The sequence below is a fragment of the Leguminivora glycinivorella genome, chromosome 1, assembly GCF_023078275.1.
Source record: "Leguminivora glycinivorella isolate SPB_JAAS2020 chromosome 1, LegGlyc_1.1, whole genome shotgun sequence".
In the NCBI taxonomy this organism is placed as follows: domain Eukaryota; kingdom Metazoa; phylum Arthropoda; class Insecta; order Lepidoptera; family Tortricidae; genus Leguminivora; species Leguminivora glycinivorella.
The window spans coordinates 22,934,500-22,960,903 of record NC_062971.1 but is presented as its reverse complement, the minus strand read 5'-3'; the positions used below and the strand labels follow the sequence as shown (position 1 = coordinate 22,960,903).

General features: G+C 38.2%; 1 protein-coding gene across 1 annotated transcript; it reads left to right on the top strand.

Annotated features, from left to right (window-relative positions):
- The first annotated feature begins 1,582 nt into the window (after nt 1-1,582).
- On the top strand, nt 1,583-26,092 carry LOC125228180 (protein expanded). The gene is made up of 4 exons (XM_048132646.1): nt 1,583-2,051; nt 18,322-18,573; nt 21,389-21,468; nt 21,599-26,092. Exons 2-4 carry the CDS (start codon nt 18,351-18,353, stop codon nt 25,079-25,081), a joined length of 3,786 nt encoding a protein of 1,261 aa, XP_047988603.1. The 5' UTR covers nt 1,583-2,051; nt 18,322-18,350; the 3' UTR covers nt 25,082-26,092.
- Nucleotides 26,093-26,404: the final 312 nt, after the last annotated feature.

Sequence of the window (26,404 nt, the reverse complement as noted above, 5' to 3'; positions counted from 1 at the left end):
TTCCGTAGTCAACTAGGAACCCTTATAGTTTCGCCATGTCTGTCTGTCCGTCCGTCCGTCCGTCCGTCCGTCCGTCCGTCCGTCCGTCCGTCCGTCCGTCCGTCCGTCCGCGGATAATCTCAGTAACCGTTAGCACTAGAAAGCTGAAATTTGGTACCAATATGTATATGAATCACGCCGACAAAGTGCAAAAATAAAAAATGGAAAAAAATGTTTTATTAGGGTACCCCCCCTACATGTAAAGTGGGGGCTGATTTTCTTTTTCATTCCAACCCTAACGTGTGATATATTGTTGGATAGGTATTTAAAAATGAATAAGGGTTTGCTAAGATCGTTTTTTGATAATTTTTATATTTTCGGAAATAATCGCTCCTAAAGGAAAAAAAAGTGCGTCCCCCCCCCTCTAACTTTTGAACCATATGTTTAAAAAATATGAAAAAAAATCACAAAAGTAGAACTTTATAAAGACTTTCTAGGAAAATTGTTTTGAACTTGATAGGTTCAGTAGTTTTTGAGAAAAATACGAAAAACTACGGAACCCTACACTGAGCGTGGCCCGACATGCTCTTGGCCGGTTTTTTTCCATACATTTCATAAATTTTTAAAAGGCTATAACTTGAAATGTGTTAATAGTAAATTGTATACCCAGTTTCTAGGGGAAAAATATAGTCCTAAGCCTACACTATCTCCCATTTCAGAGATAGTACACCGTAATGTTCCATCCGGTATACAGGGTGGGAAAATCGAATGCCACATGGATGGCAACTACCTTAAATATTGTAAATAGCACATTTTGTGTAAGGGAGACTTTCCTTTGTTTTTAAAAACAATAAATTCTGCATTTAAGGATTTATGAAAAATCGTTTGCCTCAGTCGGGACTCGAACCGGTCAAATGTGACAAAAAATAACGTGCCGTATTTTATGATGCATATTGAAAGGGTTACTGATAAGGTTCATTTTTCTCTAAATAACAAATACAATCAGAATAACGGAAGGCCATAAAAATTTGGCACATTATTTGGCATGTTATTTTTTGTCACATTTGACCGGTTCGAGTCCCGACTGAGGCAAGCGATTTTTCATAAATCCTTGAATGCAGAATTTATTATTTTTAAAAACAAAGGAAAGTCTCCCTTACACAAAATGTGCTATTTACAATATTTAAGGTAGTTGCCATCCATGTGGCATTCGATTTTTCCACCCTGTATATGTACATAACTTCAATAATTTGTAACGGTTTACGAATGCTTGGTATTCGGTATTAATATAAATTATTATCTCTCAAAATCAAGGTCTTTCTACCCTACCTAGGTACAGGCACAGAATATAATTATAAATAGTACATGTTACTATTACTTCCACCCAATCACTTCACAGATCTCATGGATAATTAATCTTTTATAATGTATATCATTTATCCAACTAACCAACTTCCATAGGTAATCCAAAAACTACGTAGGTACAAGCCGTACAAGTATTACAAAGATACCTCTAGGCTACTTAACTCGTATAAAAAAGACATAGAAAGCATTCGTAAATACTTATTACCCAAGTTTGCGCTGGCTAAGTTAGATTTTATAGATATGGTCCAGGTAGGAGCATCAGAACTACCTACTCTAAAATATAGTTCTTTAGATCACGGAAACTTCGTGAAGTTATTTTAGATGTTGGTTGTGTGCGCGCATTCCGTCGTCGCGCCACAAGCTTCGCCGGCGCGGCGCGGGGTCGTGTCGCGTAGCCACGGCACGGAGGCTCCAGCCTAAGCGGGCCCCGGCCGGTACCCGCGCCACTATCTTGCTTGCCGCATTCCACCGAGTCGAAGTTGCGGCGCGCCCCGCGCGTGCCTTCGCCGACCCACGCGACTGCCTCGCTCAACTAACCCAACCAACTCAGTCGTCCCAGCGCGCTCTAGCGGCCTGCGCGCGTGGACGTTTGTTTTCGTTCGTAGAAGATCGCGCGATTGTAAAAGTGAAGTGAAGTGCCAATGGATGCGGTTGACTTTGGAGTATAGTTGGATTGCGTTAAGCAACTTTGGATTTGTCTATTCATGGTGAGTTTGATCCTTTGGTTTACGTCGGGTTCGAGTATGGTGGATGCGCGCGCTTTCACGATGCGGCCACTTTCATTTCATACGCATAGCTCGAATTCCGCGCACCCGCGCCGACCGCGCCGCGGCCGCTGACCCCGCGCCCGCGCGCCCTTCCTCTGGAGCAAGCGGCAAGCACCATCACAGCCACGCTCACCACCAACCTCACATCATTTCAAATGCTCTAGCATTTTACTGTTACAGACGTTACAGTGCATGAGTGCAGACATTAGGCAAGACAGCGCAGAAGCAAGATTCTGCAAACTGTAGATTACATAGATACCAATTCTAATCAATTATATTTTTTTAGTAAAATAGAGTATTGCACATAAGTATTATTAAGTAGTAGGTAAATAAACGCAGTTCATTAATGATTGTAGCCATTAAAAGACAGGTAGGCAGTAATATGAAATTCTGAATCTGACTATATGTAATTAATTTGGCTTTGGATTGGATTAAAGATTGACTTCCTTTACATTTTATATGTAGTGTAGTAGGTAGAAATTTGTCTGATGCCCAATTGTCACAAACTATCAAGAAAAGAAAGACTCACGTTTTGTGACATCCCAACTGCAATGGTAAATTGGAGTATACCAATTAAATAATATATCTACAGGGTGTGCTCAATAGAAGTGCAATGCAAGCCACATACGGTCGATCATTATGGTTTTTGAAATTAGATTAGATTAATTTAATTAGGGTTATATAACTATGAAAACGAATTGCTTTTTTGCATTTCAAAAGTTTGAAAAACAGCAAACAATTTCGTAATAACAGAACCTAGCAGGTATCTAAGTAGGTGATAGGTGTACCTACTACGAGTAAATGTAGCCTGTCACCCGCTCCATTAATAAATAAATAACTACAGATACACACCACATACACCTTATGTAAATTAGCCAATTAAATATAAATATAATATTTTAATTTAGTTTTTTTAATTTTTAAGGTACCTACTTTAGTTTTAATTTTTATATTTTATTTGTTTAAGATTATAGTACTTTTTATTTATTGAATATTTTTTCCCATATCAAAAAAAAAATATACAAATCGTAACAAGTATAAAATAATTAACATATTTCCTGACTGTATGTTACGAATAAAAAAAATCTTTTCAATTCATTTCCTTAGAGATTTGTTAAAAATAAAAGGTTGATGATACATATACCTACATACTTATTATCTTGAACCAACTAACTATTGGACTCATGTCAGAAATTAGATAAATATAATATTAAGAGAACTCAGAAGCACCTCTCTAGGCCATCTTCTCTTGTTAGGATCCTCTATTTTTTCGGCAAACGAGAGACTCGAGGCGAAACGATAACTACATATAACAGAAGATCTATTTGTACTGTTGTAATAGTATAGAGCAGCCATTCTCAAAGTGTGCTCCGCGGACCCCTAGGGCTCCGCAAAGCCTCTCTGGGGGCTCCGTGTGAATTTTGGGTACCTGATATGCAACTTCAACTCTCTTCCATAAAACCAAATATTCACCAATTGTTAAAAAATAAAAAACAGTTTCATGTAATACCTCACATTAGAATCCAGTGATTAGATTTTACTATCATGATTGCTTATTAAAATAAAGATTGCAATAAAAAAATAGTTATTTGTTATACAAGGGGGTTATACAAATAGAATCCTGAACATGCGAGTTTTTTAACACACGAGAAGTAAAATACATTTGCACTCAAGTGTAACACAAAACTTTTCCCCTCACTGTAGCGAGGAAACTACAACGCAAAAAATGCGTTTATCAGTGCTTGCAGTAGTTCCACAGGTGGTAAATCATCTTTATTACTAGATTCACCTACTTCTATCAATTTTAAAGCAGTTAATTTGATTTTAACCTGCAACCTGTCACTGCAATGTCACAGTTTCGTTTTCTTTCAACCCCTTATTTGCCAAGAGTGGCACTGAAGCTTTAGTAGTTTCATGTGTCCTGCCTACCCCTTTATGGGATACAGGCGTGATTGTATATATACATGTAATTTGATTTTATTCAAGGTCAAATTCCTTTACCCTCTAGTGGATAAAATGCGTTTTTACCCGTTGGTATTAAAGGACAAAACACGTGTTTCCGAGCTAGTGAGGGAAAATAATTTAAGGGTTCCGTCAGATGTTTTACTTTCTAAAAGGGTTCCATGGGAAAATAAGTTTGAGAACCGCTGGTATAGAGTGTAGAGCAAATGGAACAAGACAGCGAAACCACATATGTGATGAACATAACAGAAGGAACCTGAACGAATTTGCCAGAATGACCAGCCGCGGAATTAGACCAAAAATTATACCTACGGCAAGCAACATCTGATCTAACCCTGAAAATTATAAAAATAGTTGCATATCAACTAAAAATAGTTATTTGTTATACAAGGGGGCAAAGTTGTATTTTAACGCCGAGTGTGGAATTGAAAAATGAGCAAGTGAAAGGATTCTATAGTTGAACCACGAGCGAAGCGAGTTGTTCGAGAATAGAATCCTGAACTTGCGAGTTTTTTAACACACGAGAAGTAAAATACATTTGCACCCGAGTGTAACACAAAACTTTTCCCCTCACTATAGCGAGGAAACTACAACCCAAAAAATGCGTTTATCACTGCTTGCAGTAGTTCCGCAGGTGGTAAATCATCTTTATTACTAGATTCACCTACTTTTATCAATTTTAAAGCAGTTAATTTTGCTTTATTCAAGGTCAAATTACTTTACCCACTAGTGGATAAAATGCGTTTTTACCCGCTGGCATTAAAGGACAAAACACGTGTTTCCGAGCTAGTGAGGGGAAAAATCTGTTATTCCAATAACTGAAAATTTTAAAAATCTTGTGTTGGTTTGTAAAAATCTGTTATTCCTATGAAATGAAATGAAATGAAATATTTATTTTCTAAGTAGGCATATTACAATGCGCTTATGAACGTCAAGTAAAGCTACGCCGGCTCTAACCCTACGCCTCAGCCTCGAGAAGATTTCAGTCCCCCCTCAGTTGCGTGGGGGGTATCCAGTGACTATCCACTATGGGACCGGCAAGAAACTCGGCGGGCCACTTCTTTTCAATTACTTCTATAACTGAAAATTCCTTACGGTCCGGGGGTTGGGTTGGAATCTCTCTTTCTGATGGTCTCTCCAAATAATGGGGACCTACTCCCTTGTCATGTGTACAAGGAATTTTATTTATTTATTAGGTAAGCAGTGTATGCACATTGTACAGCCAGCTGTAATAATGCTCTTCGACAGCAGCAAAAATATGTGACACTCTCATAAGACTCTACAAAAATATACCTATACTAGAGATGGGCCGAATACGGACTTTGCCGAATACGAATATTCAGCCGAACATTCGGTTCAGCTGTTACCGAACCGAACATTCGGCCGAATATTCGGTTGAGCCATATTTTAAATCCTGGCTTAGAGTTAAAAACGTTTCATTGATTGGTAATGGGTACACATTTATCTTACTAAGGCTCTTAATGTTCCTATAGTTTAGTGCATAAGAAAATTTTGGTTTTTGTTTCGTAAAATACGTTATTTTACCTTTTTTACAAAATTATTGTATTTTATATTTTAACGCATTTTTAACTCCCTTTGGTAGTTCCTTAGAATGCTCAAATAGGACGTCATTATCCGATGAATTACGAAACAACTTACGCTATTTATTTACTTTGTTTATTCGGTAAATATTCGGCAATGTAACCGAACTATTCGGCCGAATACGAACATTGAAAAACTTGCCGAATTTGCCGAATACCGAATATTTACCGAATATTCGCCCCATCTCTAACCTATACCTACCTATCTAGTTAAAGAATACACCCACATAATTTTTAAGAAAAAAAAAACCGCCTTCCTTTGGGGTTCTGGTGATAAATACTTTCCAATGTTGGATTATGTTATCAATTCGTCTGTATATTTTTTAATGTTTGTTATTCGATATCTCCGTCATTTCTGAACCAATTTTGAAATCTGGATGATTCTGAAGTACTTACAGATGAGAATGATTATCAGAACGGAACTCTAACCAGGGGCGGCTCACTCTTCATCAGCAGTTCCACTGCACCAAATGTCACTGTTCTGGACGTAAGTGCATGCTGTTCTTATAAAAATACCAAAGTCACTATAAGTGTGCCGTTCAGATTTGAGGAGTTCCGTTCTGACCATCATCAGCAATTCCACTGCACCAAATATCACTGTTCTGGACGTAAGTGCATGCTGTTCTTATAAAAATACCAAAGCCACTATAAGTGTGCCGTTCAGATTTGAGGAGTTCCATTCTGACCATCATCAGGAGTTCCACTGCACCAAATGTCACTGTTCCGTACGTAAATGCATGCTGTTCCTTTAAAAACACAAAAATAACCATATGTATGCCTTTCAGATTTGAGGAGTTCCCTCGATTTCTCCAGGATCCCATCATCAGAACTGGGTTCTGAGAAAAATGGGACCAATCTGTATGCATATACATTCAATAAAAAAAAAATTCAAAATCGGTCTAGTAACGACGGAGATATCGAGGAACAAACATTAAAAAAAAAAAAAACATACAGACGACTTGATAACCCCTTCCTTTGAGATTTGGAAGGCGGTTAATAAATAATTTTTAAGAAAAAAAAACCGCCTTCCTTTGGGGTTCTGGTGATAAATACTTTCAAATGTTGGATTATGTTATCAATTCGTCTGTATATTTTTTAATGTTTGTTATTCGATATCTCCGCAATTTCTGAACCAATTTTGAAATCTGGATGATTCTGAAGTACTTACAGATGAGAATGATTATCAGAACGGAACTCTAACCAGGGGCGGCTCACTCTTCATCAGCAGTTCCACTGCACCAAATGTCACTGTTCTGGACGTAAGTGCATGCTGTTCTTATAAAAATACCAAAGTCACTATAAGTGTGCCGTTCAGATTTGAGGAGTTCCGTTCTGACCATCATCAGCAATTCCACTGCACCAAATATCACTGTTCTGCACGGGAAGCATGGTCGCGCGATAGACGATAAAATAGCAGGCCGTCCCTATCGCACTATTTGTAAGTGTGATAAGGACGGCCTGATATTTTATCGTCTATCGCGCGACCATGCTTCCCGTGCTGGACGTAAGTGCATGCTGTTCTTATAAAAATACCAAAGCCACTATAAGTGTGCCGTTCAGATTTGAGGAGTTCCATTCTGACCATCATCAGGAGTTCCACTGCACCAAATGTCACTGTTCCGTACGTAAATGCATGCTGTTCCTTTAAAAACACAAAAATCAGTGAGCGTCAGAATGGCGGGTGTACATCAAGCAATCCTGGTGTGGTATACGTCAGGAGTTAGTGCTAGCAATGTGCCAAATGTGCGCCAAAATTCGAGCAATGTGCTCTTTGAACTCCAGAGATATTTAAGAAATTAATGACACCCGCCATTCTGACGTCAGGTTGGCGGGTGTACTTCCAGTTCTAGCTAATGGCTGTTAACTTGAGGGTGAAAGTACTGCCTAAGGTTAGTGCTCGCAATGTGCTTCCACATGTATGAAACACACACTAATTCAGAGAGCCGTTGAAGAGTAATATGGGATTGAATAAAGATGTCTATAACGCCTGCTGAAATAAAATAGCAATGTTCATTACCTGAAATGCAGCATTAACATTCAGGCGCTTTTCACAAAAAAGTGATACTTATAGATATATTTATTCAATCCCATATTACTCTTCAACGGCTCTCTGAATTAGTGTGTGTTTCATACATGTGGAAGCACATTGCGAGCACTAACCTTAGGCAGTACTTTCACCCTCGAGTAAGCAGCCATTAGCTAGAACTGGAAGTACACCCGCCAACCTGACGTCAGAATGGCGGGTGTCATTAATTTCTTAAATATCTCTGGAGTTCAAAGAGCACATTGCTCAAATTTTGGCGCACATTTGGCACATTGCTAGCACTAACTCCTGACGTATACGACACCAGGATTGCTTGATGTACACCCGCCATTCTGACGCTCACAAAAATCACCATATGTATGCCTTTCAGATTTGAGGAGTTCCCTCGATTTCTCCAGGATCCCATCATCAGAACTGGGTTCTGAGAAAAATGGGACCAATCTGTATGCATATACATTCAATCAAAAAAAAATTTTTCAAAATCGGTCTAGTAACGACGGAGATATCGAGGAACAAACATAAAAAAAAAATAAAAAAAAAAAAACATACAGACGACTTGATAACCCCTTCCTTTGAGATTTGGAAGGCGGTTAAAAATGACTAAGATGTTCGGATGTGACCGAATAGTTCAGGTGTTTACTTAAAAGCATTACGTCAGAAGGCTGACTAAACGCTCGGACGTCACAGCTTGGTCTGCTGTGAAATCAACTCTTAGCTAATTCAGCTAAATGCCATATTAATATTATTGTTGTTTACTTCTTATGCTAGGTATATCTTTGAAATTAAAAGGGTCATATTGAAAGTAACCTACAATTGTGTCGTTTCCAAGCAATAAAATCCACTTTGTCACTTGGCACAAAGACGCTTTGATAGGTTATTTATTAGTAAGTGGTAAAGTGGGTCCTTTGACTAGATCATGTCATCTATGTATACATATTTTTAACTGATTTTAGCTAATTCTACCTACATATATATAGTCATAATATAAACATTAGCTTTATGATGTTGAGGCACGTTGGTATTGGTATTTTAAACAAATTTATTTGTTCAGCACATCGGTTATTGATAAAGTAAATGATTCATAATTTATACGCTCTTCTAACTACAACTGCGACCGCATTCCGACGATAGCACAGAGTTAACTTTACGACATAGCTATCTACGACAACGCTACGTTTGTGGTTTACTAAATTGACTGGTTTTGCCAACGATCATCGGCATTTAATAAATAGAGATGAAGAGATACCTAGAGATATTTATTTATATATCAGGTATTATATGAAATGAAATGAAATGAAATATGAAATTAAATATTTATTTTCCAAGTAGGCATATTACAATGCGCTTATGAACGTCAAATAAAACTACGCCGGCTCTTACCCTACGCCTCAGCCTCGAGAAGATTTCAGTCCCCCCTCAGTTGGAGGAGGGTATCCACTATGGGACCGGCAAGAAACTCGGCGGGCCACTTCTTTTCAAAACATTACATCTTATAATTAACATGCATTAAAAAAAACAAGATACAATTTAATAAGCAAAAGTATTCATAAAAAAAATATTAACACAAGAAATTATACAAAGTACAAAGCTATTATGATTATAAATAAGAGATGTTAGAGATGTATAGAGTCTCTAAGTGTCAAAGTACATCTAAAAAAGTTATACATGAAGAAAAAAAAACGAATAACTAAAATAACTTTAGAGTTGTAAAAGACTCTTGTTGTCTTAAGCAAAGGAAAAAAATATATATATATATACTTAATCTACTTTTTTCCTTGGAGATGTATATGGTCTCCAAGAGTCAGAAAGAAAATAAACAAACAAGGACCGAACAGAGTGCCTCAACGTAATCTCATTCAAAATTAATGTTACATCTTAGAATAGCATAGCCCCTATTAGCTGAAACAGACCGATCTTCACAAACAGCACCCGTTCACGAATATGCGGAATATGGCGCGCATCTCAGCCATCGCCTCAGCCATATAAGTACAGTCAGCCAAAAAAGTGGTTTACCACATAATAGAGTCGAAAAGTGGTAAACCACTTTCTTGGCTGACCGTACATACCTATACAAGAACCTTGAAAAAGGTGTAGCGACATAGAAGTTTTTAAAATTTACTCATTAAGTTATCACTTACATTTAGGTACATACCTACTTCTTCTTCTTTGTCCATCCCTGGTCCCGTTATTTGGGGTCGGGTCTCCTCACTCGGTGCCAGGACAGTCTGTCCTGGGTTGTCGGTTCTGGCAATTGGGCTTTCCTAAGGTCTCTCTTTATATTTGACCACCAGGTTGCAGGCGGGCGGCCTCTACCTTTCTTTCGTTCTGTTCTGGCATGGCTAGTGCAACTTTTACCACGTGGTTTTCGCTTCGTCTTTTTACATGTCCATACCATCTAACGCGGTGTTCCGACATTTTTCTGTGGTATATACCTAGGTATGAATGATCGCGTTGCGAGAGTTTCTCGGCTGACTAATTTTGCAACCGAGTGAAACACAATTTTTTCACGACACCAACACGAAGAATATATAAACCGTAAAATATCAAACTAAATCAAATCATGTCTATGGTTGACTTATTTATTACAGACTAGCTTTTGCCCGCGGCTTCGCTCGCGTTAGAAAGAGACAATAAGTAGCCTATGTCACTCAGGTCACTCTCCATCCTTTCACAACTATCTCCACTTAAAAAATCACGTCAATTCGACGCTCCGTTTTGCCGTGAAAGAAGGTCAAACAAACAGACACACACGCTTTCCCATTTATAATATTAGTAAGGATAACATTTTTTCTGTGTGAATTTAGTTGGTTGTTAAGGGGCTCCACACGGTTTTCACCGATTTTTGACAACTTTTGAATTGAAACTCCTAAATTTGCACTACAGATAGAATTATAAGACAAACGGCCATCGGTTCTTCAATATTTTATCTCTATTCGTAGGAGTCATATTTAATTTTAGAAAAAAATAATACGTAAACTGGAGTTACATTGATCAATTTTAAAGTTTTAAACTTCTCTAACTTCTACATTTAAATGGTAAAAAAATGAAAACATCAACTTTTCATCAGCTTCTAAAAATCTAGCAAAGCTAACAAAATAATGTACGGACAAAAAAAAATGATGTGATCAAACTTAAACTGACATTACTTTGATACCCTATGTATTTCAATGGTAATCGAATGTAATCCCTTAAGAAGTATTTTATCTCAAGGAAATATAAGAATCGGTTCGCGGGTTCAAAAATTACAACTGTTTAATACTATTTTGAGGTTACTTTGATCAAAAATAAATATTACCATCTTCGAAAAATCAACTTTATGTGAGATTGTCTCAATATTTATCACAAAAAGAGATCAAATTATCAGCCTCAACAAGTACCGTGACATAATCACACAATAAACTACTATGTGTAAGTATGGTCAATGTTACCCCTTGCAAGTGATCAAAGACACCCCACAAAGTAAATCATTAGTAATAAATGCCTAGTTTGACTTTATGACATTATGACACAAAACTTCAATACAATGGTATAGCTAAACACATTTCTGGCATGCTAATATTCACTGTGAACCTTTTACTTTGATACCCACTACGTTAGTTTAGAAATTATTTGAACATAAAAACAGCAAAAAAATAGCAACAAACTATACTTATTTATATTTTGACACGTTATCCGCACGACTATACATGTTCAGTGTTCATTGTGTTGTGTCAGAGCAACTAATGAGAGCTATCGATATTGCCGAACTTAAAATAAATAAAAAATTAGACAGATGCGTTCGAAAGTGTGGATTTTTGCGTTTAAAAATAAAGCGAAGTTTTTATCAATGTAACCCCAAGAATAAAAAGGTCGTAGTCTGTTATGGGATGCTACGTGTGTGAGCACGTTTGCTACATCACATCTGGCAAAGACTACGTGTGCGGCTGGGCGAGCTGCGGAGTACGCGGCGAGGCAGAAGCATGCCAAATACTCGAACTTGAATCCGGTGTACGATTTTGTCCCTGTTGCGGTTGAGTCGGCTGGTCCCTGGTGCTCCGAAGCCAAGGATTTTGTGAAGGCCCTGGGTAAACGCTTGCGGGATAAGGGTTGCGATCCTAGATCGGGTTCGTACTGGTACAACGTATATCGTTGGCTATACAGCGCGGTAACGCGGCTGGTATTTTGGTGACGTTTGTTCTGGGCACTGACAATTAGGAACTATCATAATATCAATGGATTCAAATCGAAGGTCATTGGCGCATGTATGCCCCTTAAGCTGCAGCAATGTCCATGCCCATGGTAGCAATGTCATGTGTTATAAAGTGATCTTCATACATATTAGTGTTTTTAGGTATCATAAAAATACTGCGTGTAAACACAACACACATACACATACTTATGCGTTTTTGGGGAATAGACTAGACTTGTCTTGATCTTGAAATCTATAGGGTAGGGTGAAATCAAAAATGCCCCGCTGTACTAGATTACAAAAAACCGGCCAAGAGCGTGTCGGGCCACGCTCAGTGTAGGGTTCCGTAGTTTTCCGTATTTTTTTCAAAAACTACTGAACCTATCAAGTTCAAAACAATTTTCCTAGAAAGTCTTTATAAAGTTCTACTTTTGTGATTTTTTTCATATTTTTATCAACATATGGTTCAAAAGTTAGAGGGGGGACGCACTTTTTTTTCCTTTAGGAGCGATTATTTCCGAAAATATTAATATTTTACCCCGTGTGGTGACGGGTTAAGAATTTCACCACCTCCTTTCTTCCCGTGGGTGTCGTAGAAGGCGACTGTGGGATATGGGTTAAATTGTGGCGTAGGCGAGAGGCTGGCAACCTGTCACTGCAACGTCACAGTTTCGTTTTCTGTTATTTGCCAAGAGTGGCACTGAAACTTGAGTAGTTTCATGTGCTCTGCCTACCCCTTCATGGGATACAGGCGTGATTGTATGTATGTATGTATGAATTAATATTATCAAAAAACCGGCGTAAGACCGTGTCGGGCCACGCTCAGTGTAGGGTTCCGTAGTTTTCCGTATTTTTCTCAAAAACTACTGAACCTATCATGTTCAAAACAATTTTCCTAGAAAGTCTTTATAAAGTTCTACTTTTGTGATTTTTTCATATTTTTTAAACATATGGTTCAAAAGTTAGAGGGGGGAGGAGCGATTATTTCGGAAAATATTCATATTATCAAAAAACTATCTTAGTAAACCCTTATTCATTTTTAAATACCTATCCAACAATATATCACACGTTGGGGTTGGAATGAAAAAAAAATATCAGCCCCCACTTTACATGTAGGGGGGGGTACCCTAATAAAACATTTTTTTCCACTTTTTATTTTTGCACTTTATTGGCGTGATTGATATACATATTGGTACCAAATTTCAACTTTCTAGTGCTAACAGTTACTGAGATTATCCGCGGACGGACGGACGGACAGACAGACATGGCGAAACTATAAGGCTTCCTAGTTGACTACGGAACCCTAAAAACGATCTTAGTAAACCCTTATTCATTTTTAAATACCTATCCAACAATTGGTTGGAATGAAAAAAATGTCAGCCCCCACTTTACATGTAGGGGGGGTACCCTAATAAAACATTTTTTTTTTTCATTTTGTTTTCTGCACTTTGTTTGCGTGATTGATATACATATTGGTACCAAATTTCAGCTTTCTAGTGCTAACGGTCACTGAGATTATCCGCGGACGGACGGACAGGACAGACAGACATGGCGAAACTATAAGGGTTCCTAGTTGACTACGGAACTGTTAGGGCTTATGTCAAATGTTGGGATCAGATTTCTAATCAGTTTCCTAAGCGATTTTCCTACCCCAGCAATAATGAGATAATAAAAAAAATAAGGTCACAATTGAAATGAAAACCTCCTCCTATAATGAGGATGGTTCAAATGGTTCAAATTCGTAGCCGAATGCACAAACACTCACGAAACGAAACGCTCGTAGATATCTATCTCTATCGCTCTTGCGTTTTGGCGCGACAGAGCCAGACGACCTTTCGCGGCGTTTCGTTTTCGTTTTGCATCGTAGAAATGGCACTCGGCTACGGGGCTTGTCTAGAAAATATGAATTTTGTTTATTTGTAGGCTCAGAGCATAAAATAATTCCTAATATATCTATGTTTGTAGGTTTCCATCACTTATGGAATGGAAGTTATGGGTCCAAGTTTCTTATTAGAAATTTTCTTATATTATTTTAGTGTTATATTCAAACTAGGGTTTCGATATATTTCAAAGAATTGGAAAATAATTATAATGTAATTATTTTGATGCCAATAATCAAAGATTTGTTTAATTAAAAAATACGTTCAAATGAGTATTAGTAGATTTGGTAGTAACTTTGAAAATTGACTGGTATCCCCCAATGTATGACAGTGATGACGTCACTGAATAATGTTGACATTGTCAGTAAGTGCGAGAGGGACACCAGCCCAAACAATGACCTCTCATGTGGACACACTTTTTGACCTAACTACACAATCTAGTTTAATAATTCTAAATCTATGTAAATTACATACATTTTCTTTCTCGCTCTATCGTGTAACGTATTCCAGAAAAACTCATGATAGAGGTCAGTAGGTACTGTCGACTGTTAATAGTCCGAGACACAAAGATGTTTTTTATTTATTCATTGTTTGAGCAATATGGTAGGCAGGTACTTGCTGAATTTGTTTGTTAAATTTTATAAGGATTCATTGTAAAGTATAAACTTGCAAGGATTTTTCCGTTAAGTTTTTTTTTATAATAAGTACATTAGTCTATTATTCGTTAGATACATTATTACATTAAGTATGGTCAGTTGGTCACAATGCAAAGTGGTAAGTAAGAAAGCCTGTAAGTACCTATATTTAAAGTTATATTTTGATTCATTTGGGTGTTTCAATAAAGCAAATTTGATTCAAAATCTAATTAGATGCCGCATATAGATATCAAGGAGAGCGTTGATGTCGTTTGTTCTATTAATTGCTTGTAACATTCCGGTTCAATTTAAATAACTGCCTATAGTAGTATGCCATCGTAATTTGATGTCAGTCATGTCTCATAATACCTATATCTACCTAATCATTCAAATAACCTGGTAGGATTTTGAAATATAAAATAAGTAGGTTTGTATAAACATTTTTGTGGCATGCTTGCTTGGAAATCTTGAGATGTTATGTTAACGAGTACGAACTTCTCCTATAATGAGTTTGTTACCTCAGTAGGTGCACCCTCATTTCTGAACCGATTGGATTTCTTTCATTTCTGTACATAAATTTATTTTGAGTTTAATGCAGATTGGTCTTATTTTCAAAAGTTTTTGTTTTTACAAGCTTTTATTCAACTTGCCTTGTTAGTATGTCAATGTGCGTCAAAACGTAGAAGCTGAATTTGACCCACTTCTCGGTTTCCGATTGAGCTGAAATTTTGCATACAATATTGTCAAGTGATTTACATTCACGTGACAATGCAATGTTATGGTATCATGGAGCTGATCTGATGATGGAGCAGAAAGGTGGCCATAGAAATTCTGTCATGAAACGTCGTATCCCATCGAGTAAGGTATTTTTAGAAATATTTCGTTCGGAGAGCAGTTGATGACTGTTGAAAGGTACAGTCGGCGATAAAAGCTTGTGCGAAAAATGAATTTTTTGCAAAAAACTTTTTCATTAAATTGTTTTAGAGTAGAAAATAAATATGGTCGTGGATAGATGGAGTAGTTTGGTTTGGAATGTAAATTTTTGAAAATTATCAATTTAGACACTTCTTTGTAATAGTCAGCAAAAGAGCCGATGCTGGGAAGCTGTCGTCGTCACTCATAACCAGTGTACTGTTAAAACCATATTTCCTTGAAAACCTCGCAACCTTCAAAATTCTGTTTTTCTGTCTTTCATGCCCGAATAGAAAACAATACTTCCCATCTTTAATCTTAACAGATGTTTTTGCCTTGTGATCTGTGTCACTGGCGTATACTGCTTAGATAGAGTCAGTCAGTCAGTAAGAATGTCAATTCGTTAGTGTCAAAAATGGTGGCAAGATGTCGAAAAGTGGAGGCAGCGATGGCCACAGGCACAGGCATGCGAGGACGCAAGATGCGGCTGGCGCTGGGGGAGGGGCGCTCGGCATCTGAAGGTCGTCCGCATTCCTCGCGTCGCCGACCGCTGCTACCGCGCTTACGTAGCGCCCCGCCCGCGCTCCGCGCGCCCCGCGGACCGGTCTGCCCCCGCTGCGCCCGCGCGCCTGACCGCGCCATCACAAACTATCGCGCATTTACTAAAACAAAAAAAACGTGTTAGGTCCCCTATCAAGAGGCACCGGAAAGATGACATTTTATCTCTTTTGCGTTCGGATTGGTAAACAGAAAACGCCTTACATACATGCCTTGCCTATACTTTATAATTACCACTAACAATCAACTTCATGTTTAGGTATTATTACGTCTATTACTGTACAATTTATTTTCTAGAAGAATGAACATGCTTACATAGGCCCAAAATATATTTTTGTAGGTATTTGGATACCTACCTACTTATTATGCGTTGGTCCTATCTACTATTGGGCCCAGTTTTAATGAAACTGTCCCTATGACCTTTATTTATACGTTGCCAAACCAAACTATAGCAAAACAGACGCATATTTATACCGCGGCAACAATGTGGGCCTTACAGGCAGCAGGTAGCAAAAAGAAGATCGCATCCAAAAAAACTAATGGAATGCACAGATGGCGAGATCCGGACATTCCTGCCGCGCCGCGGGAAGGCACAACTTAAACGGATGTGCATTAGGTAATGCCGACAAATTCTTAAAACCCATGTCGGCTCTTAGACTATATTTAGACGCATTAGCTTATTAGGTGATTATGGGCGTAATATTATAAATTTATTTCATTATTCCGTACGATACGAGTAATACCTATCTTTTACCTTACTCGTCAATTTAATTGCGTACATTATTATCCATACTTATATTATAATTGGGAAAGTGTGTGTATGTTTTTTTATCCGTCTTTCACGGCAAAACGGAGCGACAAATTGGTGACGATAGTTGAAGGGTTGGAAAGTGACATAGGCTACTTTTTGCCCCTTTCTAACCCCCCACTTCCCTAAAATAGGGGGTGGAAGTTTGTATGGAGCGTGCCGCAATCGAATTTAACGCGAGCGAAGCCGCGGGTTGAAGCTAGTATAATTTTATTATAGTTCATGCTTTCTAGTTTTAAAATCAACGTCTTGGTTCATTATAAAAATTGTAATATAAAATACCATCACTAACAAATATTTATACTCGTTTGATTATTTATTAATTTAGACGCTTAATAATGTAATATAATATGTAACTCTGTAACTTACATTTATTTTGAAGTTACGCTAATAATCTTTATGGTGGTGTAGGGTTTCTTAAATCTTAAGAGGCTGCAGAAGCGAAAATGCTAAAATGGAAAGGTAAAATACTAGTGTTAATAAATAGGTTTATCGAAAAAAGATATTGCGAAAAAATCTTCAAAATCGAGGTTCCGCCCTCGACAGTTTCCTCCTTCAAAACTTAATCAATGGTAATGAAATTTGAGAATCTGAATAACAATGAAATAATCAGTGTCGGACCGTTTAGTTTTTTTGGCTAATTGTTACCAATTTTGAATACCACACCTTTTTTGCTTGGAAATTTTTGATGGGCTCTCTAGCGTCTTTAAAAATAAGAATATCAAAAAAATCAAAACGGTCCGACACAGATAAAAAATATAATAATCTATGTTGAAAAAATCATTGCTCTATCATCAAAAACCAGGAAGGAAATAGTCGAGAGCGTTTGTATGGAGAATTGACCCCTCCTGTAGCGTCTTAAAGTCACCTCTTTAGGGGTTCTCAGTGAATCATATATGTACTACACATAAACATACTTGTTACTTAGATAACCATAAAAACCTAAACTTAGCGTAATAATTAAAAAAAAACTAATTGAAATTCCGTTCCAGCTTGTATTTTTATACGAATGATCTGTTCGAGTGTCCTTAATAGCTTAGCTTCTTTTTAGCTTAGCGACTTTCTACTTTTTGCTTGAAATTGTCCCAAATTGTAAGGAACCATACGTACTCTAAGGATTTTTTCCGACTCTAAGGATCTTCTGTCCTTACGTAAGATCACTGTTTTATCTATCCGTCTTCTGTCTGTAAATCGAGCGAGAAGGGAATATCTGTAAACATATTAAAGCGGGAACTAAAAAATATGGCAAATAATACCCTCTCGTTCATCGAGGCTAGCAGAACGAGTATTTCTCACCGACACAGATCCTCATCTTTCGAGGTTAAACGTTTCCACATTTTGAAAAAAATACATTTTTAGGCATCGTCAGTGTAGTTCATCATCAATCATTTAAGAGTTGTACTCTTGTCGGTGGAGCAACTTCCATGAGTGCCGGTCTTCTGCCTTCCTTTTGACTTCCTGACACGACACGACGTTCATTCTTTCCTTTATTTGGGTCATTAGTGTAGTTATGATAGTATTTAATAGGTGGCGCTAAAAAATCGAGGTACGGTTCTTAGTATGAAGTATGTAAATCCTACATAAATAATCCTTGGTAAAATGAATACAATTTGTTGTAACAGAATGTGTTTTCTTGTTTCAGGGCGGGTAACAGTTGTTTCGAGATGCGACATGCGTGCTCTATGTTCGGTTCGCGGGCCGCTCGGCGGCGAGACGCGCGCGCTCGGCGCGGGCGCGCGGCTGCTGTCGCTACGCGTGCCCGGCCGGGCGCAGCCGCTGCACTTCGTCGTCGAAGCCAAGGCCAGGGTCAAGGAGCTCAAGGCCTTAGCCAGCACACATGCTCAGCTACAGGGCATGACCGACACCGACTTCTTTGGATTAGCCATCTTACAAAGTAAGTTTCTCGAAACTTTGAAAATAACTAATGTAGATCAAATACCAAAAGAAATGGCAAAAATAATATGTAGTATACAATTAGAGTCGGGAATCACAAACGTTCAACGACAAAATGTTCTGTCCAAGTTGATAAAATAAAGAAATAAATATTATAGGACATTCTTACACAGATTGTCTGACTCCACAGAGGTCTGTGTCTGACTCCCACGGTAAGGCAAGGCTTGTGTTTTTAATCATTTAATTTATTTAATCAATATTGTGTTGTGGGTACTCAGACAACGATACACATAATAATATACAAATAGTCTGTCGGTAGATGGCGCTAGACGTCACCCCAAGACGTGTGTACAAAAAGGAAAGGCATGGAAAGATTTGCGAAGTCCGGCGTGGCTTCCGTAGCTCAATTGGTAAGAGCATTGCACGGATTGCAAAAATGGTGCGGGTTCAAGTCCCGCCGGAAGCGTAAATTTTTCCATTTTTTCCTTTAATATAAAAATATACAAATACTTATATACTTACATAGAAAACATCCATGTCTCAGGAACAAATATCTGTGCTCATCACACAAATAAATGCCCTTACCGGTATTTGAACCCGGGACCGCGGCTTAGCAGACAGGGTCAATAGGTCACTACGATATATACCATGTTCTTAAAATGTCGCAATGTTAAAACGGATTAGTAGTAAAATGTCTAAAATTACAAAAATACCAATTTTCAGTATTAGTTTCATTCATAATAACCAAAATTTAAAATGACACTTTCTCAGAATACCCAAAAATTTATTTACAGTGTGCATTATTTTCTTGCACTGTGTTTTATTATTAACTTTAGTATTCATTTAGTTAATGAATGCTAACTATTTGTGAAAAACTGTAAAAATACAGTTTTAATGGATACTGCATTTTAGGCATTTTGAGAAAGTGCAAAACTTCACTTTCTCAAAATGCCTAAAATGCAATGCAGTTTATGTTAATTTGACTTTTAGACATTTTGGGAATACGATAATTTGAGAAGTAGGTTTAAGTCATTTCAAGTTTTAGACATTTATATGATAGAACAATCTGTTTTGGCATTGCAACGTTTTAGGAATACTTATCCATACCAATATTATAAATGGGAAAGTGTGTGTCTGTTTGTTTGTCCGTCCTTCACGGCAAAACGGAGCGACGAAGTGACGTGATTTTGTAAGTGGAGATAGTTGAAGGGATGGAGAGTGACATAGGCTACTTTTTGTCTCTTTCTAACGCGAGCGAAGCCACGGGCAAAAGCTAGTGTTATTATAAAATTTGGTTGTAACGAACCGTAATCGATAAATAGTTTTATATATATATATAATATAGTTTATAATGTGTCCCACTGCTGGGCAAAGGCCTCCCCTGTTTTCCGCCACTCGTCACGGCTCTGTGCATGCTCTCGCCAGCCGCCACAAAATGAGTCCAGGTCTTTCCGCCATCTCATCTTTGGTCTACCTCGGCCTCTGGTAAATAGTTAGGTACCTTTTATTAGGTACAGCAAATATGAAATCAGATTTATGTTAAAGGTATATCTTCCATCTAAATGGTCGGAAATTAAACTCACTTGCCGGTTACAAAATCATAGTGAATTTTATTATAGTACAATCATATCTTTCTCTCAAGATAGTTGTTAATTTAATCTTTCGGGACTGCCTCAGAAAACTTCAAAACGACATACCTAGCCCAATTCGCATCAAGTCCTTTGTTGCAAGATCGTAGGGTACTCCAGGAGAACAATTTATACAATGAGTAGGTATTTGAGGTAGGTACTCACTTGTTTCGCAGGGAAAGTCATTTTTAGGGTTCCGTAGTCAACTAGGAACCCTTATAGTTTCGCCATGTCTGTCTGTCCGTCCGTCCGTCCGTCCGTCCGCGGATAATCTCAGTAACCGTTAGCAGTAGAAAGCTGAAATTTGGTACCAATATGTATATCAATCACGCCGACAAAGTGCAAAAATAAAAAATGGAAAAAAATGTTTTATTAGGGTACCCCCCCTACATGTAAAGTGGGGGCTGATATTTTTTTTCATTCCAACCCCAACGTGTGATATATTGTTGGATAGGCATTTAAAAATGAATAAGGGTTTACTAAGATCGTTTTTTGATAATATTAATATTTTCGGAAATAATCGCTCCTAAAGGAAAAAAAAGTGCGTCCGGCCTCTAACTTTTGAACCATATGTTTAAAAAATATGAAAAAAATCACAAAAGTAAAACTTTACAAAGACTTTCTAGGAAAATTGTTTTGAACTTGATAGGTTCAGTAGTTTTTGAGAAAAATACGGAAAACTACGGAACCCTACACTGAGCGTGGCCCGACACGCTCTTGGCCGGTTTTTATTTTTGTATTAGCGACTTATTAGTTATTATTACAAGTGCGAGCTAATGAATTTATTGATTATCCCACAATATGTAGGTAAGAAATGACATATTCCAACACCCGAAGCCGGCCTACTTAGGCAAATCGCTTGAAACTGTTTATTTACAAAAGTATCCTCGTAAGAAATACACTTAAGTACGCTTCCCGCTTATTATAAGTTGCGTCACATACAAGGCGACATTTTCACCAGAACAATGGGCGATTTTTCAAACGTCGTCCTCGAGTTGTCGACCACTGACAATAGGCATTGTTAGCTTGAATTTGAAGACAGATTGGTACTAACCGTACTACAAATTGAATTAAAATAACAGGGCGATATAATTGATTAACGATGTTTCTGTATTATACATATGACTGATACTTATCTACCCTGCATCATATATTATAGAAAAATAATATAATTATTTTTCTTTTCAGATGGAGAATACTTGTTTGTTGACCAAGAAAGTAAATTATCAAAATATGCGCCAAAGAGCTGGAGATCATCACACACACATGTAAGATACATGAAAATATTTTAATAATGATATAACACCCACAGGCCTGACTGATCGGCTAACATTTTGGCATTTAGTTATGGCATATAATTATGGAATAAAATAATCCAAATAGTATTTTCTCTTGCAGGGTTTGGACGCAAATGGGAAACCACTGCTGGAATTACACCTTGCCATTCAATTCCACATCGAGAGTCCTCTTCTGCTGCAAGACGAAGTCGGATTACATTTGTACTTCTTACAGTTGCGGCATAATGTCAGAACTAGAGAAGGATTGCCCACGGAAGTTCTTTTGTTACTCACCGGTTTAGCTTTGCAAGCAGAATATGGTGATGCGGACACCTATGAAGACCGAGACTACTTCAAAGTAGAGGATTATGCGTCACCATCTCTGACAGGTGACTGGGTCGCCGCAGCCATGCGTGCGTGCCATCGAGAACACCGTGGACTTTCTAAGAATGACGCTGAGATTAGATTCATTCGAGAAGTCTGCCTGCTTCCCGATACCATCAACTCGCACAGATATAGAATGAAGCAAACTAAATCAGAACCTGAACCGGGAACTGTTTGGCTCCTGGTGACAGCTAAAGGCATACAAATTTTGCCCGATAATGGATCGGTCTATAATTTTATATGGAGTTCTATAGGAAAATTAAGTTTTGATAGAAAAAAGTTTGAGATAAAAACCGAAGAAGGTAAAATAACCTTATATTCGTCTACTGATGAAAAATGCAAATATTTATTCGCATTATGCAAAGAGTCTCATCAGTTCTCTATGAAAATTGCACCCAAGTTTAACGAAATTCTTAAAAGAGAAGAAGATGAACGAAAAGCTTGTTACGGCTATTCGAAATCGTTGAATTTTCATCACAACCATCATAATAAAAATGAACAAAGAATCTCAGTTATATCAACAACAAGTTCCAACACTACATCAGGAATTGTCAGTGATAGAGTGCAATCTGAAGACGAATTAGAGATCATGATCGACTCTCCTCCTGCGCCATCCACAGAAAGTTTAGCATTCGCCCATTTATTAGACAGTTCAAACTCTTATTTTCTACGTAACGATTCTCAGAACAGCCATTTACTACACAAATCAACGTCATTACAGCTACGTAAATCGAAATTGAGGCAATCTAAAAGTATGGATGAAAATGAATCATCAAAATTGGATACTACTTCAGAAACTGTGTTAAATAGTCTGGTTGAGACTGTGTCGCTACCCGATCAAAGCATAAGCGAGTCAAAGACCGATAGCCCTGTCAACAAATCTAAATGCACGGGATCGCAGTGTTCCTCTTCTTGCAGTACGGTGGTTATGGCGCGAGCTGGCCTCAGTACATTGAGTAGAGCATCTAATGCAAGCAGTTTAGAACTAGGTTTCAGCCATACAGCGCAAAATTCAATGTTAAGTGATAATAGCACCGTTGGAATAGATGTGGAATATTCGCAAGACACCGAGTCCGCGCTGTATGACGGCTTGGGTCAACCTGTAACAATAGCAGCTTCGAGCGAAACGAGTGGAGTTTATACAATGGGCAGTTCAGAGCTTACTGCTCGATCAAAAATAGGAATCCATTCAGAAGGTAGTAGAACAGAGTATGAGAGTTCTCATTATGACAGCTACAAACCATCAGACGAGAACGACCTCGCTGCTTTTGACAGTGTTTCGTCGATATTAAAAAACAAAGCAGAACCTAGTCACTCAACAGGACCACTTAGATTACAGGCGTCGCTCCTAGATGTAGATTGTGTTGATGGCGATACAAAGTTTACAACTCAAAACCACGATGACAAAGAAAATATTTTTAGGGAACGGTCGAATTCCAATGTAAGTGCCGTATCTTTTCATGGCGACGGGAGCGACCCCACAGACCAGAAACATAATTTACTTAGTGCTAGTGAATTAAGTGACTTGATAGTTGGCCGTGGAGTATATCCTAAAAGCCAATCCGTCAGTGATACTTTAGACTCTGTATCAGATTATGTTAGGTTACCTCTGCCGTTTTCTGGTGACAGTTACATACAAGGCCACGAAGATACTGCTCCATCTGACGATAACTATCCAAACGATTCATTTTTCGATCGACCACCAACACCTCCAACTAGAACTGATAGCAGAAAAGCTTTTAATTTATCTCTTCCGAATATATTAGACATAGATCGGGATAAACTGATATCATCCATACCTGAAAAACCTCCACCACCACCATACGACTATAATCACAAAACTGTTCCCGCACATACAACTACAAACACAAAAGCTCCACCTGCTTACCCAGCTTCTATAAGCGGCCACGGATCTATTAAAAATTACACAGAAAAAGAGGAAGTAGCTGCTAGAGTCGTAACATCTAAGCCTATGATAACAATACTAAAAGCGGAAGCGGGAGATGTAAACACACCAAGCGAGAGAACCTTCGCCAGTCCTATGGTAATGGAACACAGATTTCAAAAATCGAAACGCCATCAAGCTTCTAGCCGTAGAGCCGGGCGGTCTAAGTTGGCTCAAGGGATTAACAGTCTGTCCCCATCAAGAGAAATGGCGTCGCACGCGGTGGACGCGAACGTGCTGGTGGCCATGATGAAGCTGCCGCTGCCGCCGCCGCCGCCTCCCCGCCGCACGCGCCTGCCGCCGCCGCCGCCCGCCGCGCGCCTGCCTCCTCCGCCTCCGCCGCACAATCCTATGTTTCATCAGCAGCTTTATAGCGACGTGGACTACGTCTACTATCCTTTACAAGACCCGACGATATCGCAACAAAACTACCTCGATCACAAATTTTCTGAACCCCGTATTTCAAATATGCATAAAAACGGTCTGCAGTATAGAAGTACGCCATTCTTATCGGCGAACATGTCCACGTCATCCATGTACGGATCTATACAGAATTTATCAGACTCCTATATTCAGTTGCCTGGTAATCGTTCAAGTTGGTATTCGTTAACATCGAGGACGTCGCTTAGTAATTACTCGGTTAACCTGGAACGTCCACAGATACCGATCCGATCACCGGAAGTATCCAATTTCTCACGAACCAAGTCGGACGACAACTTGTTAAACTCGAGGGACCCGCCGCCCATTCGCTCGAGGCGTATGCCACCGCCTCCTCCGCCGCCCTATGAACATAAAAAGAAGCTCTCGGCGCCCCTTAGGGAAGTTAATATTTCTAACAGTGGCACTAATGTGATGAGTGAACTTAGTAAAGTAAGAGACGCTAATGGTGATCTAGACATAAAAACTCTCCGTGAAAAAAGTAAGAATTTAGACCTACCACTGATCGCGGCATTGTGTAACGACCGGTCGTTACTAAAGCAAACAAAAGCATTTGGTGTTCCTAAGTTGCATAAACAAACATTTAGTGAAAGTGAACGAAAGTGTATGAAGTCTGTTCAAAACACCACCGATAATCTAGAACTTAAGAATAACAACAAACAGGAAGGTAACGGAAGAATGTCAATGACAGGGACGCAAAAGAAAATTTTGATAAGAAAGCCGACAGACAAACTTCCCGCGTTACCCAGTTCCGAGACTCACACCCCTAGAGCGTTGTCCAACACTTACGTAATGCATCCAAGTGTAAAAGTAAAGAAAATCCAACCCAGCTCATGACACGATGTGCCAACTTGACATCCTAGCCTTTACTATTTGTGAATACTTCCAGTGCTATGATATGAGCTTTCTCCACCGACCTACGCAATAAGACTGATTTTAAAGTCCTTATACCTAGACCTACTAAGTTACTATGATATCACAATTATTCACATTCCTTAAAATAGGAGTTATTATGTTACTTATTATAGTTATATACTTCTGTTTCTAACAGAAACATTCCAATTTTCGAGAATGTTTGTAATAATGCACATTAAATACCATTTTAAAAGGTAGGTACCTAATATTCAAGTAAAAAAAAAATAAACGTCATTGGCTGAGTATGTTGAATTTGTGCCATAACTATACAAACAATTGGGCTTATCGGTAATGTGTTAGGTATTTTGTACCCACGGAGCCAGGCAATTATGTTTCTGAGAGGCTTTAAAAACTTTTCTATAACTATAAGGTAGGTAATAATAATAAGATTGAAGGGTTTTCCTTGAGGGATAAGATGAAGGCAGGGCTTTCTATCTTACCCCGCAAGATCTTTCCCCCATACTTATTACTTTACGTAATTAATTGCTTCCTGATTTGTATATCTGCATCAGACAAATCTTACAAAAAATCTCTTCCAAAACACAAAGAGTGACGTAAAGCTTGCTTTTTGGTAGTTAGCCGCCAGAGAAATATACAATTATGATTTGAAAGCAAGAATGAGTTACCAACGTAGTTTTTTAAAACGAAATAAAATCGGTCTTTATCAATTTTTGCTTTTTATTGATCAGTAGATTTTTCGGCATGTTGCTATTTAATTTTGAAAGTACTTATTTCAAGATATGAAACCTCAAATATCTAGGTAAGTTCTAGCTTTTGCCCACGACTTCTCGAAAATTTGTCGCGTTGAATTCGAAAATTGCGGTATGCTCCATACAAACATACACCCCCCATTTTAGGGAAGTGGGGGGTTATAAATTGACAAAAAGCAGCCTATGTCACTCTCCATCCCTTCAACTATCTCCACTTAAAAAATCACGTCAATTCGTTGCTCTTTTTTGCGAAAATAAAACAATTTATGTCGTCAAAGACTACAAAATTAAAATTCAGTTTAAAACGAAATTAATAGATATACATACATACATACATACGATCACGCCTGTATCCCATAAAGGGGTAGGCAGAGCACATGAAACTACTCAGCTTCATAGATATAGTTATTTGTTATACAAGGGGGCAAAGTTGTATTTTAACGCCGAGTGTGGAATTGAAAAACGAGCAAGTGAATGGATTCTATAGTTGAACCACGAGCGAAGCGAGTGGTTCGAGAATAGAATCCTGAACTTG

What these genes read in the sequence shown, in the direction of transcription:
- LOC125228180 (XM_048132646.1), top strand. Translation starts at nt 18,351, where the DNA reads ATGCGTGCTCTATGTTCGGTTCGCGGGCCGCTCGGCGGCGAGACGCGC. An exon ending in TGGATTAGCCATCTTACAAA is followed by an intron (nt 18,574 to 21,388) that starts GTAAGTTTCTCG and finishes TTTTCTTTTCAG; the next exon opens with ATGGAGAATACTTGTTTGTT. An exon ending in GGAGATCATCACACACACAT is followed by an intron (nt 21,469 to 21,598) that starts GTAAGATACATG and finishes TTTCTCTTGCAG; the next exon opens with GGTTTGGACGCAAATGGGAA.